This window comes from Plasmodium cynomolgi, chromosome 7 (assembly GCF_000321355.1).
Source record: "Plasmodium cynomolgi strain B DNA, chromosome 7, whole genome shotgun sequence".
In the NCBI taxonomy this organism is placed as follows: domain Eukaryota; phylum Apicomplexa; class Aconoidasida; order Haemosporida; family Plasmodiidae; genus Plasmodium; species Plasmodium cynomolgi.
Genome location: NC_020400.1, coordinates 813,911 through 833,743, shown reverse-complemented (window position 1 = coordinate 833,743; position 19,833 = coordinate 813,911). Strand labels below are relative to the sequence as shown.

At 45.6% G+C, this 19,833-nt stretch overlaps 6 protein-coding genes across 6 annotated transcripts; 2 read left to right on the top strand and 4 right to left on the bottom strand.

The window, feature by feature from the left end:
- Positions 1-21: 21 nt before the first annotated feature.
- Positions 22-1,191, top strand: PCYB_072850 (ubiquitin conjugating enzyme E2; the record flags this gene model as incomplete). The annotated part of the gene is made up of 4 exons (XM_004221682.1): positions 22-64; positions 310-417; positions 605-697; positions 1,055-1,191. Coding segments are annotated over 4 exons (381 nt in total), but the record flags the coding sequence as incomplete, so codon positions are not given.
- A 464-nt stretch (positions 1,192-1,655) lies between these two features.
- PCYB_072840 (RNA-binding protein) lies at positions 1,656-3,145 on the bottom strand (the record flags this gene model as incomplete). The annotated part of the gene is made up of 2 exons (XM_004221681.1): positions 1,656-2,470; positions 2,716-3,145. Coding segments are annotated over 2 exons (1,242 nt in total), but the record flags the coding sequence as incomplete, so codon positions are not given.
- A 2,378-nt stretch (positions 3,146-5,523) lies between these two features.
- On the top strand, positions 5,524-7,056 carry PCYB_072830 (inosine-5'-monophosphate dehydrogenase; the record flags this gene model as incomplete). Its single annotated transcript, XM_004221680.1, has 2 exons — positions 5,524-6,034; positions 6,059-7,056. 2 exons carry the CDS (start codon positions 5,524-5,526, stop codon positions 7,054-7,056), a joined length of 1,509 nt encoding a protein of 502 aa, XP_004221728.1.
- Positions 7,057-8,952: 1,896 nt separating this feature from the next.
- On the bottom strand, positions 8,953-10,633 carry PCYB_072820 (hypothetical protein; the record flags this gene model as incomplete). The annotated part of the gene is made up of 2 exons (XM_004221679.1): positions 8,953-9,976; positions 10,113-10,633. The coding sequence occupies 2 exons, from the start codon at positions 10,631-10,633 to the stop codon at positions 8,953-8,955; spliced, it is 1,545 nt and encodes a 514-aa protein (XP_004221727.1).
- Positions 10,634-12,592: 1,959 nt separating this feature from the next.
- On the bottom strand, positions 12,593-15,355 carry PCYB_072810 (hypothetical protein; the record flags this gene model as incomplete). Its single annotated transcript, XM_004221678.1, has 1 exon — positions 12,593-15,355. Exon 1 carries the CDS (start codon positions 15,284-15,286, stop codon positions 12,593-12,595), a length of 2,694 nt encoding a protein of 897 aa, XP_004221726.1. The 5' UTR covers positions 15,287-15,355.
- Positions 15,356-17,030: 1,675 nt separating this feature from the next.
- On the bottom strand, positions 17,031-18,629 carry PCYB_072800 (ADP-ribosylation factor-like protein; the record flags this gene model as incomplete). Its single annotated transcript, XM_004221677.1, has 5 exons — positions 17,031-17,339; positions 17,527-17,674; positions 17,836-17,911; positions 18,127-18,203; positions 18,467-18,629. The coding sequence occupies 5 exons, from the start codon at positions 18,627-18,629 to the stop codon at positions 17,228-17,230; spliced, it is 576 nt and encodes a 191-aa protein (XP_004221725.1). The 3' UTR covers positions 17,031-17,227.
- Between the last annotated feature and the right edge of the window lie 1,204 nt (positions 18,630-19,833).

The following is a 19,833-nucleotide window of genomic DNA, read 5'->3' as shown; positions in this document are numbered from 1 at the left end:
AAAAAAAAAAAAAAAAAAAGAATGACCAACGTAGCTAGAGAGCTTTTGAAGAAGCAATTTATAGGTATTCTACATGATCACGCTTGCGTGCCTGTTGTGGTTGTCGTCGAGTGGGTCTCCGGTTGACGATAGTTGACCCACCCGGGAGTGAACACCAGTATTCACGGCAGTATGCCCTCCCCCCCTGTGCGTACATCATAGCGCACATCATAGCGCACATCATAGCGCACATCGCAGCGCACACCTTTGCGCGACCAGCCATACACACACACACACACACGCACGCTCCACCACCACCCCTCGTGACAGAACTGTCTCGCGACCACAACGCCGGGTTTTCCGTCGGGCTGGTTGACGACGCAAACTTCTTTGAGTGGAACGTATGCTTTGAAGGGCCAAAAAATACCCTATATGAAGGTTAACATGAGAGAGCATTTCCTAGCCGTTTAGGCACCTTTTCCTTTTTTCTTTTTTAAACCTTGCAAGTGGAAAAAGAGGTGCACACGAAAAGGTTTGCCATGAGAGGTGGTTGCTCCCGTCTAGGCACTCTTTCCTCATATGTGTGATCACTTTTTTTTTTTTTTTTTTTTTTTTTCCCTCACAGGGGGTATATACAATGCCACCCTTTCCTTTCCGACGGATTTTCCAAACCACCCCCCTCAAATGAAGTTCACCCAGGATATGTGGCACCCAAATGGTTTTTTCCTCTTTTCCGTCACTTCGCTTCTTCATTTGGGCATCACCAGTTTAAGAGCGTCCAATTAATGCGCTGCAAATTAATACGTGCCCATTTTAGCTCCACATCGTTATCGTGGCGAACGCCCCTTTTTATTTTTTTTTCCCCTTCTGTCGTTTCAGTTTTCCCGGATGGGAGGGTCTGCATAAGTATATTGCACCCTCCAGGTACATGCAAAAGGGAGAAAAGGAAAAAAAAAAAAAAGGCGAAACTGCACCACGTGAGCACAACTACGTGCGGGTTGTCTCGTGGTTTTCCTCGTCTTCATATTAGACTTCCCCGTTTGAGGCGTCCCCATTTGATGCTCCCCCCCCGCAGGTGTGGATATCTACAACGAACAGGAGAAGTCGGAGGAACGGTGGAGGCCCATCTGGTCCGTCGAAGGAATTTTGGTCAGCGTCATTTCGATGCTAAACGAGCCCAACCTTGAATCTCCTGCCAATGTGGACGCGGCGGTATGGCTACAATAGTGTGTGTGTGTGCCCCTGCATGATCTTTTTTTTTTTTTTTTTTTTCCTCCCCCCACTGGCATTTCTTGTCTACTTTGTAAGGTCATTCCATTTGATAATGATACCCCATCCTTCAGGTTCAAATAAAGAATAACCTAAACGAGTACAAAAAGAAGGTTCGAGCCCTCGCCCGGATGTGCTAACGCTCACCGGGTGCAGCCTACTCTAGTTGGCACTTGTGCGGAGACAGTACTGTCAGCCCTCTCCCGCTGCACTCTTCATCTTCGTGCACTTCCACGTAGTGGCCCCAATCAGTCGCCCTAACCAGTCGCCCTAACCAGTCGCCCTAACCAGTCGCCCTAATCAGTCGCCCCAAGTGTCAAACGGTGCAAGCATTGGAATCGACAAAAAAAAAAGTTTTTTTATTTTTTTTGCAAATTTATGATTTATTCCCGTGTGCACACACGTTCATGTAAACCTTTTTAAAAACATACTATGAATTAAAAAAAGAAAAAAAAAAAGTAAGAATGAATTATTTAAAAAAAATTTTCGGAAGTCATCGTTGGTTAGTGGAGTGGGTTCCTCTCCCTCCGTTTGATCGGTTCTTTTTTCCACTGCTACATTTGGATCGCCTGACTTGTTCAAATTAATTCTTCTTCTTTCCTGAGGGTGGTTACTCCTCACGTTGTGATTAACATGGTGGTAGTTGCCTCTCCTATTGGTGTTACACTTTTCCCCTCGTGGGGGTTGTTGTTGTTCCTCCGTGTCATGCTCCCCATGGAGCTGTCCACCCATGTGGGTACTACCCTCTCTATGCTTGGCCCTACTATCATCCTCCAGGAACTTGGAGACCAAAATGCTTCTCCCGTCAACGAGAGAGTCATTAAGAATAAGGGCAGATGTGGCATCACTGATATTTTTAAATGTAATAAAAGCGTAGCCTCTATTCCGTTTAATATTATTTTCGGATACCTTCTTACTCAGATGAATTTTTTCAATTTCACCGATCTGTTCGAATAACTTTTTCAGTTTGTACATCCTTGTGTTGAAATGCAAATTTTTTACAACAATGGTAGAGTTATTTTCCTCTTTTTTTTTTTCCTCTTGGAGTTTTTTATTTTTTTCCTTATTTGCTTTGATTTTTTCTACATCTGGGATGATTTTTTTTTTAATTATTGGGATGCTATAATTTAGGGTAAAGTGCACATTTTTGATGGTCCCTTCCTTGACGTCCTCCACGCATTTCACTACGTCTTCGTTGTTGTGCAGTTGCACGTAGCCGTGCCTGTGGGGGGGGCAATGAGCAGGGGAGGTGAACAGGGTGTGTGTATGTGGGCACTGTATAGGGGCCCTGAACAGTGGTGGTGAACAGGGTGTGTGCATATGGGGGCTGTACGGGGGCGGCGGTGCCGCTACACAGCCATGGCGTCGAGCGAAGGGACGGACGGGCAGCTCGCCTACAGCTCGCCTACAACTCTCGTGCAACTCGCGTGAAACTCGCTTCCGGGCCGACTCCTCATCACTTCTTACGTGGGTGGGTTGCCTCCGAGGAGGCGGATCTCTTCCACGGCCACCTCGTGCTTCGCGAGGAAATCCGAAACGTCCTTCTTAATCACCACCTCATCCATGTCCGCAGGACAATCAACAAACTTAATAAAAATCTTCATTTCCTCAAATATAATTTTAGTCGAGTTGCAAATAGCTACATACAGATCGACTCCTTTTATTTTAAACGTTTTGTACTTATCCACATTGCTTTCCTTTAGGGTTCCAAAAAAATTGGCTGCATTTTCTTTGCTATCAAATTCAACGTATGCAAAATATTTAGGCTTCCCTGAAGAGTCGCGTACCATCCTCGTGTCTACAAACCCAGTTTCGTTACAAAAGAAATTAATTAGATCCCTTTTGGTTATTTCTTTGGGAATATTTTTCACGTATAGCTTGTTCTCCTCCAGCGTGGCTACCTCGCTTAAGAGTTTTTTCTTATCCTCCATGTGCTCGATTAGGTAGTGCTTCACGTTTGTTGTGGTACCCCCCCTCTCGGCGCTATGTGTAGCGGCGCGGTCACCATGTGTAGCGGCACGGTTACCATGAGTAGCGGCATCATCACCATGAGTAGCGGCATCATCACCATGTGTAGCGCCTCCGTCACCATGTGTAGCGCCTCCGTCACCATGTGTAGCAGCACGGCCACTATGCGCCGCGCCGCTGTGGCTGCCCTCCCCTTCGTCCGCCGCCACAGCGTATTCTCCTCCCGCCGAAATGTCTAGCGAAGTTGCGCCACCTGGTTCGCCATTCAACTCCCCATCCTCCTTAGCTACCTTTCTCCTCTTTATATGTAGCTCCTTGTCTGACATGGTTTTCCTCAGTTACAGCAAATTTACAAAAATGGAGTTTTTTTTTTTCTTTTTTTTGGATACGATGGGTACAACACAGTTGGGAAGGGTGGTGGGGAAGGGTGGTAGAGAAGGGGTGCGATAATAATGCGCTTACGTGAATGATTGGGAGTGGCTCCTCTTTCGTTTGTCACCTCGTTTAGCTTTTGCCCTTTTTATTTTTGTGCAGTGCGCCACTATGCGTAGCTACGTGCTCTCTTCATGGTTTTATGTTCCCCTTGTGGGTCATCAAATTGGGGAAACAAAATTAGCAATCCGACAGAGTGGTCAAAAAAGAAAAAGGGAAAGTAATCAGCGGCAGGGCTGTTGAGGCGTATCCTTTTTCCAATTGGGCAACGAAGTGGGCAAGTATTAGCTTTAGCTGGTTGCACGGGAATGAAAAAAAAGAAGAAGTGGGAGAGGAAGAAGAAGCGGAAGGGGAAGGGGAAGCCTGTTTAAACATACATTTATTTGCCGACAAAGCGCCCTACTGGCTTACTGGCTATGCTGGCAACGGCTAATCGGCTAATCCGCTAAACCTCCCCCCGCTCGGGCGTGCATGCATGTTTTCCCTCCGCATAGCACAGAGAAGGGTTTGCAAATTACCTTCCTGCCACATGATGAGATGACTAGCCAGCGCACCACTGCGTGTGCAATTTTGGCGCTCCTACGCAAGGGGTGGAGACGGGGTACCGCCGCGTACTCTCACCTGGGCTTTTCCGCGCCATTGCCTTACGTTGTGCATATTGGCCACATGCTATATAGATGCACACAAGCCCTTGTGTGCTCGCATGTTCTCCCCATTTGCCGAGCCGCGTATATATAGCCTGCGTGCCGGCGCCCCGACCGCGTCATTCCCCAAAAGGAAGCGCTGCATCTCAGGCGAGGAGAGGAGGCGACCTTAACCGACATTAAAGCGAGATGGTTTAAAAAAAAAATAAATAAAATAAATAAATGAATGACCTCTATGTATTAATAACCGCATGAGGCAAATCAGTTCTACCTCCCCACTAACACATAAAATGCCTTTTTATCGAAACTGGGTCTCAGGGTATTTGCATCTGCACCAAGATAAACAATCCCCAGAGTGTTATTAAACACAAATTTGAAGAGAGCATCGCCCCCGGGATTACATATAACGCATCCCTGCGTTCGCCGCGGTTAAGGAGTCACCAGGGGGATTTTTTTTTTTTCACATTTTCATTTTTTCGTTTTTTCATTTTTTACCATTTTTTTGCTTCCCTTCCCGCCGCTCTTCTTTTCTTCCGTTTTTTATTTCCCCCGTCCGTAACTGCACCCCTTTTCTTTCCCGAATCGTGAGCCTTGTCCCGGCAGCGACCCATTTTGGAAATCTCTGCTCCGTGGGATCCGCCCCCCAGTACAGCGAACAATAGTGAAGTGGGGAAGTGGCGAATTGACGAAGTGGGGAAGCGGCAAAGTGACGAAGCGACGAAGTGGGGAAGCGGCCAAGTGACGAAGTGACGAAGCGGGGAAGCGGCCAAGTGACGAAGTGACGAAGCGGCCAAGTGACGAAGCGAACGAGAAGCCAAAGCAGATGTCTCAGCTGCCCCAAGGACCTCCCAGCGGAAGCATTTGTCTCCCCCCCCGTTCACCCCGTTTTTTAAATTCTAACTCCACCGTGTTTAGCAGAAAAGGGAGAAGTAACCCCATTGGGCCCACTACACAGGAGAGCCTTGCGCACGGAGATAACGCTGAGTCCAGTTAGCCCTCCCCCGCAGAGCTGCCCCTATATGCTAACGTGCGTACATTTGGCGACAAGCCTAACTGCCCTTCCGAATTGTCAACAGCTATATTTTCCAACTGCTTATTTCCAACTGCTTATTTCCAACTGCTTATTTCCAACTGCTTATTTCCAACTGCTTATTTCCAACTGCTATTTCCCAACTGCTATTTCCCAACTGCTATTTGCCTACTACTGTTTGCATGCCCCCCCCTTGACACGATGGCGAACGGATGGCCCGCGGATAAAATTTTCGGGGACGTCATGTCCTACACGTATGATGACATTATCTGCCTCCCGGGGTACATCAACTTCCCGATGAGCGATATCGATCTGTGCAATAATTTAACTCCAGACATATCGCTAAAAACGCCTATTATATCCTCCCCTATGGATACGGTGACAGAACATAAGATGTCAATTTCGCTAGCTCTATGTGGAGGATTAGGAATTATTCACAATAACATGAGTATAGAGAATCAAATAGAAGAAGTAAAAAAAGTGAAAAGATTCGAAAATGGGTTCATATTTGATCCGTATACATTTTCCCCAGAACACACAGTGGCAGATGTAATTGCTACGAAAAATAAAGTTGGGTATAAATCGTATCCCATAACAGTAGATGGAAAAGTGGGTTCAAAATTAGTTGGAATCATTACTGGAGTAGACTATCTATACCTTACAGATAAAACGAGAAAAATAAAAGATATCATGACGACAGAAGTCGTTACAGGTAATTACCCAATAAATTTATCAGATGCAAATAAAGTCCTTTGTGAAGAAAAAAAAAGCGTCCTTCCAATTGTCAATAATAATTACGAGTTGATAGCTCTTGTATGCAGAAACGATATGCACAAAAATAAAATTTTTCCGCATGCTTCTAAAAGCCAAAATAAACAGCTAATCGTAGGAGCTTCCATCTCGACTAGGGAACATGACTTAGAGAGAGCCAACCAGTTGATAAAAAATATGATAGATATTATTTGTATCGATTCATCTCAAGGGAATAGCATATACCAAATTGATACAATTAAAAAAATAAAAGGAGCTCACCCAGATATTCCAATCATAGGAGGAAATGTGGTTACGTGTGATCAAGCTAAAAATTTAATAGATGCAGGAGCTGATGTGTTACGAATCGGGATGGGTAGTGGTTCTATTTGTACCACTCAAGATGTGTGTGCTATTGGAAGAGCTCAAGGTACAGCTGTCTACCATGTAAGTAATTATGCACACACGAGAAGTATTAAAACTATTGCTGATGGGGGAATTAAAAATTCTGGAAATATTGTCAAAGCTTTATCTATTGGTGCAGACTTCGTCATGATGGGAAACCTCTTAGCTGCAACAGAAGAGAGCTGTAGTGATTACTACTTTGAAAATAATGTTCGTCTAAAAATATACAGAGGAATGGGTAGCATGGAGGCTATGTATAATAAAGGATTTAATTCGAAGAGTAGATATCTCGTAGAGGAGAGAAAAAATGATGCACTCTGTGATCAGAATGAAGAAATAAAAGTATCTCAAGGGGTGTCAGCTAGCTTAGTGGACAAAGGATCTGTTCTTAATTTGATTCCTCATCTAGTTAAGGCTGTTAAGCATGGCTTCCAAAGCATGGGTATTAGGAGCATCCCAGAACTGCACTCCAAGTTATACTCGGGGGACCTCAAATTCGACGTGCGCTCCTTCAACACCATCAAGGAAGGGCGCATAAGTGATAACCTTATATTCACCAATAAGAAGTTCACGCCGTGAGGGGGTGGGTGGGGAGAAGGAAGCCATCCCGGAGAGCCGCGTACATGCGTGCACTGTCAGCATGCAATTCGTTGTTGTCCCTGTGCAGTTCTTTGTTGTCCCTGTGCAATCCTTTGTTGTCCCTGTGCAATCCTTTGTTGTCACTGTCCATACCTTTGCTATAACCACGCATACTTTGCTATCACCATGCACACCTTGCTATCACCATGCACACCTTGCTATCACCATGCACACCTTACTATCACTGTGCATACTTTGCTATCACCATGCACACCTTACTATCACTGTGCACACGTGTGGGACCTCCGGTGTCTCTCTTTGCCAATATATCTACCCCACCGAGAGAGACCCAAGTGAAGCCGAATAAAGGAGACTTCCCTTCACCTCCCCTTGCGCGCTTACACCGAGCGCATCTCATGCGGAAAAAAAAAAAACTAATCAGTTGTAACTCCAATTAGACGGTGCGATGTACCTAGGACACATCACACAGGCTGACATCACGCGTAACAGTGCTTCTTCTTTTTTTTACGCGAGCGCATTTTTTTCTTTTTTACCTTTTGACAACATTTTAAGAGGATCAATTTGGCTACACACACGTACGCGTTCGTAGAATGAGTATACAAAAAAAAGAGCGTTATTTTCACGTGCCCCCACGTGCTGCAGTGTATACGTCCCTCTCATTTTGGAGAAATCACCCGGATGTTGCCACGTAGGGATGGTTAAGCGGCCTTTTTTTTGTGTGTAAAAAAATAAACATCACATTAGGTTTCCTTTAAGACAAAAAGAAGGAGAAAGCTTGCCATTTTCCACTCGTGGGGGAACACCCCCCCCAAAAGGGTAAACTCAAATGGGAACAAACCGTTTCAGCCAGTTCGGCCAGTTCAGCCAGTTCGGCCAGTTTGGCCAGTTCGTTTCGCCGCTCTCAAAGTGCCAACTGCGTAACCGTGGTGCCTGCGTTTGGCTATTTTCCTTTTTTTTTTCTCTTTTGTCTTTCCTTTCTTAAACTGTCACCCAGCGTGAAACGTTCCCGCGAGCAGCTCTCCCACGAGATCCATTTCGCCAAAATGAAAAAGGACTGTTACAAAAATTTTTAAAAAAGGTTTGCGAATTGAAATAATGTAAGCACAAATCACAGAATGGAGCAGTTTGGCCTTTTGTGAGAGCAGGCGGGGGAATAAACACTTATGGTGGGGGAGGGGGGTAAAAAAAAAAATAAAAAAAAACATACCAGCAAGTTTGGCAGACACAACAAGAATAAGAAGAACAACAAGAACAAGAACAAGAAAAACAAAATGAAAAAGATGAACAAGAGTGAAAGTCTTGCGCGGTACAATCACCGCTTCGCAACAGTGGAGGACGCCGGGCAACTCCCGACATCGACCCACACTGCAGTCATGCGCGCTAATTCTTGTCGGTTGCAACGTGGAGTGGCTACTCGTTCTCGTCTACATTTCGTGCATTCTCATATAGGCAACCACAACGTGCGAAACAAATAGACGCGGAAACCGCGTCGTGCGTGAACGGGTGTCCAAACCAAATGGAGGAAGAAACAAGTGGAGAAACAAGTGGAGAAAAATGCACCCCATCGCTTGGTACGAGCACGCGCGCAAAATTTTACAAAATTGAAAAAAATTATGAACAGGCAAGGTGAAATGGCGCTGTGCACCTTCCATTTTGGCTAGCTCCGCGAAAAAAAAAAAAACGCACACGATTGAAGAGGCGAATGCGTAAACAGGTACGAACAGGTGCGTGGTAATATTCCCACAATGGAGCAAAATAGAGAGTACAACAGAAGAGAATGGGAAGGAGCAAAAAAAAAAAAAAAAAAAAAAAAAGGCATACAACGCGCAGGGCAAAGTGTAACGCCAGGGGGTACTTCTTCTCTTCCCCCTCTTTTCAGTGGTTCGCCTGGACCATCTTTCCTACCCAGGTGTCCACGTAACCAACGAGCTTCTTATAGTACATTTCGTCGTACTTATAGTACAGGGATGTGGAAGGGAAGAAAATGGAGGAGTCGTCCGAAGGGGCTCTGTCTTTGTCGACGTTTTTATCGAAATGCTTCATGACGTGTGCATCGATATGGTCGTACATCAAGCTGATGTTTTTTTTATTTATAAAAATAATTTTCTTCAATGTGTGATTATCGATAAACATATTAAAAAGGGACCAAACTTTTTTAAAAAAGGTGGGGACATTTATAATATAAATTCTGTACAGAACATCTGTGTAAAATTCGTTAAAAATGTTAATAATTTTTTTAATGCAATCAACGCTGATCATATTATTTAATTCAAATTTTTGGCAGTCCACAATGATGACTAGCTGCAAAATTGACTCGTCGAATTGGGCTTCCCCCTCCGTGTTGCCATTCCCAGCATTTGTTTTTCCTTTTTCTTCGTAACACTTTGAGTAGTCAATGCTGTTCATGCACATGTCGACATGATAAACGAGCAGCAGGAATAGTTCGTCCTCCTGCATGTTTAATTTTTCTTGTATTTTTATATAAAGCATGGGTCTCGATTTTTTGTCACAGCCGCACCTGAAGATATTGGTCTTCATTAAAATGTCCTTAATGTGCACCGGGTTGATGAAGGCGTTGTCTCGGTCCCCCGTGGAGCTCAGCGGATTGGCGCTGCACTTGGTCGCCGTCGCTGAGGCAGTCCCTGAGGCAGTCCCCCATGCAGTCCCCGATGCAGTTGCCGATGCAATCTCTGAGGCAGTCCCTGTTGCAGTCGCCATAGCAGCCATGGCCTCCTCCTTCCCCTGTTCCATCGAGCTGGTGCCCCTCTTTATCTTCCACTGACTTTTGTTAAAAATCGAAATGGTCATTTGTCTCCACAAAATAAATTTTATAATTTTATTCGAAGTTTTTAGCAAATTATAATCGTACGTGTCCAAAAATCGCAAAATGGTTATGTCACTAAGGAAATACAAATCACTGTAAAAAATATTAATTTTTTTTCTCATCATTTTGTTCATTATTGGTGAAAAAATTACCCAACCAGTTGACGCTGCTTTTTATTTCATTGTAAGTGTCTTCGATTTTATTCCCCAACACAACTCCGAACTCATTGTTCAGCAGGTCGTATGTCTTTTTCCCTTTTTCCTTCCCTTTTGTGCTGCCATCACTGAGGAAAGCAGCTATTCCCCCTAGAGCTGTGGCCCCCACAGCTGTCTCCCCTGCACTGTCGACGTCCTCCCCCAGGGTCCTTTTTTCCGTGCCCACCGATTCCCCCATTTTGTACATATAATTCTTATACGCAATAGTGTACAATTCTTTTTTTATTTTCATGAACGTATTCACCTGTTCTTTTTTTCGATTGCCTAGAGCCATGTTGCTGTACTTGACATTATCCCCGTGGAGAAGTGACACCTGCTCATTTTTTATGTCAAAGTAATCATACCTCTGTGTTATGTCTGCTCCTACGTACTTGTGTCTGTCCACCTCATTGATAAAGTCCATGTCGTAGTCCAAAAATTTGTCCAGGTTCATCGGTTGCTTTCCTTCGCTTGCAGCCGTCTCATCGTTGTTGTTGTTGTTGTTGTCGATGGAGATGAAGCTTTCGCAGTCACTCATTTTGGCGCGGGGAACGGCAGCAAAAAAAAAGAAAAAAAAAAAAAAAAAAAAAAGAAAACTACTTCCGCACTAACTGGAGACAATTGGGAAAAGTTTTACTACCCGAATTGACCCCACTGCGCTGTAGTCAAATGCCTCGATGCACACCTCTCCCTCTCAGCAGCATTCGCGGCGCGCCTGTCTGTAAAGGTGTTGGTCCCCAGTGGTCCGTATTTGTGCTTTTCCCCCTTGAGGATGCGTCAGTGCGCTCATGCAGTCTGGTTGGCGCCACGCCCGTCGGGTGGAAATTCCGAGTTAACTGCCCGGTAACTCTCCGGGGAACGTTCGGCGGTTTCCTCAGTTTAATTCCCCACGTTCGGTTTTGCTCCAAAACGAGGGGATAATTCTGCACAGGGGCACGTGAGACGGGGGGGGGGGGGCACCTTGAAAAAAAACAAAAAAAAAAAAAGAGGAAAAGAGGGGAAAAGAGAGGAAAAGAGAGGAAATGCGGGGAAAAGAGAGGAAACGGGAGAAACACACAGCAAAAAGGGACAAATCAAAGTCACATGAAGCGAAGTTACGTGTGGGGAAAGGCAAAGCTAGGTGATATTACGTGCAAAAAAAAGGAAGAAACACGAGTAATCTCCAGTCGCTCATACTTTCACGTTCATGTTCAACCATGGCGATCTAAAGAAATGGGAAACGAGCGCGTGCTAAATTGCGCGTTTGTGTTTGTGTTCGTGTTTGCGTTCGTGTTTGCGTTCGTGTTTGCGTTCGTGTTTGTATTCGTGTTTGTATTCATGTTTGCGTTCGTATTTGCGTTCGTGTTTGCGTTCGTGTTTGCGTTCGTATTTGCGTTCGTGTTGGACGGTCGGACGCATACTGCATGTTAACCATCGCATGGCATTTTTTTTTTTTTAAAATGGCAAACTTGCGGGAAAAAAAAAAAAAAAATAACCCCGAGGAGGTAACTCCCAATAAATATTCTCGCGGGAAATTTTTGTCATTTTTTTTTTTTGTGTCCGTCCGAATTTGAAGCAACTGTGGCAAAAAGGGGCTGACCTGACCGGGTGGACGTGAATGTCACTCCCGAGTGGACGCGAATGTCACTCCCGAGTGTACTTAACCGTTTATGCAAACATTTACACATTTTTTCAGCAGCTGCTATGCATTCGTGAGTGTATTACTCTATACGTTTGTTCCCCTTGGCGTTTTCGCACATATGCACATGGTCTGGGAAAAACAAACACGGAGTTCAGCGCCCCACGCGGCTGCGTATGCCATCTAGAGAAGGGACAGCCCCCGTGGAGAGCAGACCCTCCGTTCACGCAACTGCAAGGTAGAATGTAAACAAAGAGACGCGCAAAGATTTACTCCTGGGGGGATGTGTCCCCTTTTGTGCGTATGTTTATGTTCATGTTTATGTTCATGTTCATGTTCATGTTCATGTTCATGTTCATGTTCATGTTCATGTTCATGTTCATGTTCATGTTCATGTTCATGTTCATGTTTATATTTATGTGTGTGTGTGCGTGGTGCGTGGCCCTGCGTATGCCCCATAGCGATAACTGACAACCATCATGGGAGTGCCTCCCCTAGGGCATACAACACCCGGAAAGGGTAAGAAAAAAAAAAAAAAAAAAGTTAAATTTTACGCCGCGTGAACCCCACCGTGTGTAACCCATTTGGTTTAAAAAAATGCAGATGAGGCCGGTGGAGGGGGGGAAGGGCGGATTTCCTGGGAGCAGTTGCACACACGAAAAAAAAAAATTCCAAATGGGGGAAAAAAGTGAGCAAATGAAAAAGTGATACGGGAAAATATTCGGTAAATGAAAAAAAATGGGTAAATGAAAAAAACTGAGTAAAATAAATAAACTGCGCAAAATGAATAAACTGCGCAAAATGAATAAACTGCGCAAAATGAATAAACTGCGTGAAATGAAAAAAATTGGGAACAGATTTTTCTCCCCCCCCTGGGGCCTACGCCCGGAAGGTTGGCGGCGCGTGCCGCCGAATGAAGCACCACACGTTCGCATCCGTCACCTGGGGGAAACGAGCAAAGAAGGTTTTCCAAATATTCACCCCGCTGACATAATCACTGCCATTGTGAACCCCCTGGATGTGTATCATGTGCTTAGTTATGAGAACAAGCATACGCATTATCTGTCCATTGTATAATTTTTTATCTACTAGTTGGCGTACCAATGATAAAAATTCTGCCATTTGGGTCCCATATATGTAGTCACTGTGGTAGTAGTTCACATTTTGGCACATCTGACATAAAAACTCTTCTACATTGAATAGGATAAAGTGGAGAATTTTCAAATTTAGATGGTCCTGCTTTTCGTTGTGGTAGAGTAAGAATGCTTGCAGGAAGAGCCGCGCGTCTCGGAAGTTGTACGGGCGGCTGTTCACTTGTCGGTAGGCCTCGCGCGCCTCACAGGAGGGGTTCTCACAGGAGGGGTTCCCACAGGAGGGGTTCCCGCTGGGGGTACTCTCGTTGGGGGTGTTCCCGCTGGGGGTCTTCTCCGAGTCCCCGCACAGCCGCCTATACACTGAGTAGAAGAACGCCTGGGCAAAGGAACTAACATGCTCGTTGCGTTTCTCCCGGACGAGGTTCAAAATGTTCAGCAGGTACGTATGAGGGTGAGTACTAAACTGGTGAAGGTCGTGTTTGTCCAGGATCTCCAGAATTCGTTTCATGCGTCCAGTCAGTACTCGAAAAACGTCGTAATTTTCGCACTTCAATTTTTGCAAGTTACAAATGTGAACGAAAAAAAAAATGTCATAAATATTCTCCAAGTTCAAGGAATTTGAAAAATGGTTCAGAAGAAAAAAAAATTTCTTCCATGGTTCAATTAGCTCTATTTGAAAAAAGGACACATACTTGAATGCCTTAATGATGATGTAAAGGTCTTCGTACATGTAGTACGCGTACTGGTCAATGAACGAAAAGATATTCGTTTCGATTAAATCGTATGACACTTCTGATACGATGCGAAGGACATCAGCGTTTTTGTAGTAGAGGAGACTGAGTAAGTACATGTTGTACACAAACTTGAGGAGGTGAATATTTTTAAATTTTACAAAAATGTGTATGTCATGTGTGAAGTCGTAGAGGAACTGGGGGTCTCTGAAGGCCTGGCTACTGAGCAGGTGCTTTCGCTGGAGGGTGCGCATTTGGCTTCTGCACGACAGTAGGCGTGGAAGGGTGTGCAGGCTGGGGGGGGTTCCCTTATTGGATTGGTCCCTCCGCAGGACGTAGCGCGCGTTCGAGAACAGGCACCGATGGTAGTCCCGGAAGAGGACGGACCGCCTATAGCCTAGTATGATAAAGGAGAGCACCTGGTTTATTTGGAAATCCTTCAGTAAGCTCTTCTGTTGCAGTAGCTCGCGTTTGCAGCGGGTCACCAACGAGCTGTACTGCTCTCCATGTTGCAGCTGTTCGGAGTTGAAAAAAATGGCGAGCACATCCTCCACTTGGAATAAGGAAAGACTGTCCAAAAATAAATCCACTAGCCTTTGCACAGTTTCCTCCCCTTGCGCAAACTTACCAAGCATTAAGTATTGCAAAAAATTGTATAAGAATTTTATGTCCTTCTTCCTCTGCTGCATGTGTTGGTTCTCCAAATAGGCCATGTAATTTTCTTTGTTTTTTTTTTGTTCTTTCGTTTTGGAGTCGTAGAACAGGACGTCGCAGATGTCCTTGCTGCGTGTGGAGGCTTGGCCACTCCGCACGCTTTCAATCAAGCGCTCAGTGTCCTTGGCGAAGTGGCCCAGCAGGCGGGGCGCGGCGTCGTCATCGCCATCCACACGTCTGACACCGCCAACGCCGCTAACCCCGCCAACCCCGCCAACCCCGCCGACGTACCTGTGCTTCACGAGGAGCGGCACGAGCAGCTTGAAGTGGCCGAAGTGGAGTCTGGACAGGTTGGACCTGTCGACCCGCACAAGTTCGAAGATCCTGCTCAAAATCGACATATTTATTTTCTTGTGAACCTCACTCCCGTAGTAAGAATACTCATTCAAGTAGGCCAATAGAACTACCAACGAGTCAATGCTGAACAGGTGAAGCGATTGAGACATGATCAAAAATAGCAAATTGTAAATATTCAAATTTATGTAAAATAATTTTAACTTGTTCATATATTTCAGTAAAAAGATTATGTTCCTGCTGTTTAAAATTACTGTCCTTTCCTTCTTTCCTTCTGAACAGTTCATATTTTTTCTGAACATGTACAGGTAAAATTTCAACACCTGTTCAAAGGTATCAGTTAAGAAGGCAAATCTTCTGTCATATATATATTCCATCATGTTTGCATTTTTAAATCTACAAATATACATGAACATGTACATAATATTTATTATGTTTTTTGGTCTTTTTTGATGGAACAGCTCCAGTAGTGCACTCACGCTTTGGCTTTTTTTTATCTGTTTGTTTGTCTTCTTAACCGCATCGTCTACTTTAAACATATCGATGAATTTGCTGCGTATCAGTTTGTTCACCGTCTCCTCGTCCGTGCCGCGCCTCTTGATTTCCTCCTCCACGTGCTTCTCAAAGGGGCGTCCCTCCACCTCTCCCCCATCGGAATCGCCATTGCTACCACGATCGCCATCCCCTGCGACGCTCCCCTGCGCGAACTGCCCCTCCACCTGCCGAACCGCCTCGTCCATGTCGCTGCCTCGCTCCAGGTCAAACTCGCGCCGGATCCTCCTCAAAAAATGCACGCTTTCGAGCTGGTCCTTCCCAGTGTCACCATGCGTTATATCTACCTCTCCACCTGTGCCACCTCTTAACTTCTTCTCCGAGGCGGACTCCCCCTGCTGGAGGTCCTCCCGACCGAAACGTCTATCCCTGCGTCCCTTGTAAAAAGGTCCCTGAAAATCATTTTGGTAGTTACTCAAAAAATCATTCATTGTGTTCACGTCCACTCGGTCGACTATCTTCTCTTCGTCTTCCTCCACTGAGTACTTCTCCTTTAGGAGGATTTTTTCTGGCAGGTATTCCTTCCCCTTAAACACTCTCTCGTAGTCGTAGCTGTATGGCATGGTCTCTTTGTTCTCCCCCCCATGGGTAGAGGTCCTCCCCTCAGTGGAACACACTTCCTCAGACGAAGCTTCTCCTCCCCTAGGGCTCGCTTCTCCCCCACTTGTGCTCGCTTCTCCCCCACTTGTGCTCGCTTCTCCCCCACTTGTGCTCGCTTCTCCTCCCATAGTGCTCGCTTCTTCTCCCCCCTCCACCGTCCTGCTCCTGACCAAGTTAGCCAAACTCCTGGGGTCCCTCTCATAGTTACAGAAATTCACCTCCAGAAGGTCCTTCTCACTTATAGCGTCCATTTCTTCCTCCTTCCTTCTCTCCTCTTCCTCCTCCACCTGCTTCTGTTCATCATCGTCATCATTGAATATTTTATCCAGCTCTCTAAAAAAATTCTCATAATATTCTCGTTCTTTATCTTTTTTTTTTTTCCTTGCGTAGTTTTTATTTATCTTGCTTCTCTTATCATGTCTAGGTGTGGGGTGGGCAATCCCATTTAGGTACCCCTGGTTAGGATGCTTCTTCCTGCACTGAGAGCTCTGCGTTAGCAACAGTAGTAGCTGAGCTACATAGAGAATCCCTCGCCACATTTTTGGCCTGCACCACTTAGCTTCACTACCTTTTGCCTCCTCACAGTTTCTTCTCTTTCTCTCCTGGACCTTCTCCCCAACCTCCCCCAGGTTTGACCACACACACCTATGCACGCTTCGATGCGTATGAACCTACTCCCCCACCCCCTGCTTGCACACACACGATCATGGCTGCACTAGCATGAAATTGTTGCCTGTTGGGGAAGGCATGTTCACTTTGCCGTCACGCGAACAAGTGGGCCGCAAAAAAAAAAAAAAAAAAAAAGGACGTAAGAAAAACGAAGTTATATCCAAGTATAGCATATGAGCGTCCTTGGGCTTGCAAACGAACGGGTAATTAATCACCTAGTGGATCTTTTTTTATTTATTTTTTTTTTTTATTCATTAACACTATTGACACCGCTGCCAGTTAGCCTGAACGGTGCAAACCATAGGAGGTACCAAATTTTTTTTTCATAAAAATGGAAGATGCGGAGAGTAGGCTTTGGGGATGGAAGCAGCGCTTGGCAAGGCTCATACACCACAGTGGAACAAGTACTCGCAATGCCACTCGTGCAGGTTCTAGGAACGTAATACCCCCCCTCCCGTCTCCCTTAAATAGGGGTACCTTCTGTGCATAAGGGAAAATTGGCTTCCCCGTGTTGGCTACTCCATTTTCAGTTCGCCATGACACAAAATTTTTTCTCACATTTTTTCTCACATTATTTTTATTGGGGTTTTTTGTTTGGGTTTTTTTTTTCTTTTTTGTTTGGCTTCTTTTTTTTTGTGAGGGGGAAGAAAACTATTACAAAAGTGAAGAATAAAATTTTTAGTAATGTTAACCAGGTTCAAATGAGTAGGTGCAATAAATGATTACGCAAAAGGGACAGCAAAGAGTTCGTTGCTCCTTGGGTGGCTGCTTGCAAGGTGTGATGGTGCGGGGCAAATGAGCAGCCCCTCCTATTGGCAACAGCGCTACCTCCAACGGGGAGGTGACAGACTAAGGTGCATTTATTTTATGAAACACAAATTTCGCTTGCGACGGTTCATTAGCTGATTGAAGAGCCAGTTCATCGCGGGCTCCACACCGTGTCCGGTTTTGGAAGAGCATTCTGCTAGGTGACTTTTCCAAGAACGGGGGAGAAGGATGCAATAGTTATGTGTGCACGGCTAAGTAGGGTTGGTGCATACGGACGGGAGCATTTGTGTGTTCCAGGGATGACCCCTCCCGCAAGGCCCTCTTTTATTCATTCATTCATTTATTTATTTTTTTTTTATTTTTTTTTATTCCCTTTTTATTCCTTTTTTACCAGTTCCTATCGACGATGTGGTCAATCTTGAGCTCACTCCTGACGTGCTGCAGCAGCATGCAGCTCTTCTTGTCCTGTTTGCTTGCCACGACTAGGAAGTCGTCGATGTGGTTGTAGTCCTGCAGTACCTTGTAGAATCCCTTTTTCGCTGCGCGGGTGGGGGGAAAGCAGTGAGGCGACTCGAACAGGGGGTGGCGGTGACAACAGAGGGGAGGGTGGCTCCTCGCAGTTGGCACCCTCGCCCGTACGCATTTATTTCTTTTTTTTTTTTTTTTTTTTCATTTTTCACTCTCTTTTTCGGCGCTTTACCTATCTTTAACCTCCCGTGATCGGAGAGGTCGATGCAATAAATGACTGCGTCGATGTCTAGCCTGTTAATAGATGCCTGCGCGGAGGGGAAAAGAACCAAGTGTTTAGTCAATTCAGCAAGTGTTTGTGGCTTCGGAACGAAGGAGTAACTCGGGTGCAGACCCACGCAAGCAATAGCCGTTCATCTGATCAGATCCGCTGAACGAGTGCCTTATTTATTCATCCATTCGTTCGTCTTTTTTTTATTCGTTTTTTATTCATTTTATTTTGTTTTTTTTTTTTTCGAGTTACGTCGTCCTCTGTGCTGTAACGGGAGTCCCATATGATGACTGAAAATTCTTCAAAGTCGATTTTTTCCGGCAGGAGGCCTAGCAAAGGGGGACAGGGGAGTGAGTGAAGGAGTGAAGCAGTGAGAGTGAAGCAGCGAAAGTGAGGGAGAGAACGAGTGACAACACGTGGTGGCAAAAGATAAACGTGGTGTAGCGAAACACTTGCAAAGTGTTGTAAAAAATTGACAGATCATAGAGAGGCAACCCGTCTGTCCCTTCGCAAAGCAGCCACTAACGGGGGGTGGGAAATGACCCCGCTTCACTCCACGCCGCTTAGAGACAGCCCGCTTAACTGCACACACCTTCCGTCGGCTTGACCTTCAAAAATCGGTTGTACAGGAGGTATTTGACTAGAGTGGTTTTCCCACTTTGCGCTGGGCCACAAATTCTTATTTGGAAAATAATATGCTTACGGAAAAACTTGTTGCAGCAATCTCGGAAGAATGACACCACAGCATTACCCATTATATTGGTTGCATTGGCATGTGTAGGGCAGGAGGCTTGGTCGGTCCGTGCGCAACTCGGCTGAACGTATGCAACTCGGTCGGTCCGTGCGCAACTCGGGGGTATGTCTTCTCACGTGGGGATTTGCGCCACGCCAGTGTGTTGCACGGGTGACCCCTGATATGGTGTCTGTGCTTGTTGCGTGCTACTACGTTCGCTTCGAGCGAGGGACTGCCGACGCAAGTAAAAATGATTGTCTAATGCAGGTTAGTTAATCTGCCCTTCTCGCGTATTTGTTCTCCGCCGTTCGGGATGGATGGGGCGTCTCTCCTTTTCGACTGCTTCCGCCTTTTCCGCCTTTTCCGCCTTTTCCACCTTTTCCACCTCTTCGACCTATTCGACCTATTCGATTTCTTTCCGCTACCTCTGCTGACGCGTTGCGTTGCATCGCTTCATGTCAGGGTCGCGTCCCGTGCACACTCGCCGCTACTCCCATTATTATGCTTCCTCCCTGCCCTCGCGCGTTCCCAGTCAGTTAAAAAAAATGAGCCAAGCTTGCACTCGTTCAGATTAAGGTTACCATTACGAATAGCAAAACGGGGATGCCGCCGGAAAAAAAGCATACGCGAATGCATTTCCTTTGGCAAGGAAAGGTCTTACACACCTAGGTTTCTATCGTGTGCCTCCTTGTGTGGTTAGTGAAATGCGTCGTAGCGTGTTATGCTTTCCTCGTTTGGAACATAAAAGGGGAGGAAAAAAAAAAAAAAAAAAAAAAAAAAAAAAAACACCCAGTTAGCAACGCAGCTAGATGGCTCCCTAAAAGTGCAAAAAAAAAAAAAAAAACAGTCAATTAGCCAATCAGCCAATCGGCCAGCCAGCCAACCAACCAACCGACCAATCGCCAAGAATCATCACCCTACGTTAAAACGGAACGCGCTTCCCCGTTCGTCCCGTTTTGAAGTCCCCTTTTTGCTCACCACGCGTGTACTCAATTGTGCGCTTACAAGTGCGCCATGTGTAAATGCACGCGGGGGGGAAAAAAAAACGCAGCAAGGACAGGAAAGAAGGAAATCCAAAGGGTTAGCCTGTCAATGGGTTAGCCTGCCAACGGGGGGACACCCCATCGGGGGAAGTTACACACCCATGGGACAGACGAGCCGCAGCTACACGCCACTCTGAAGCAGTGTACTCCGTTTGTACATGTGTAGAGTCGTCTCAATTATAA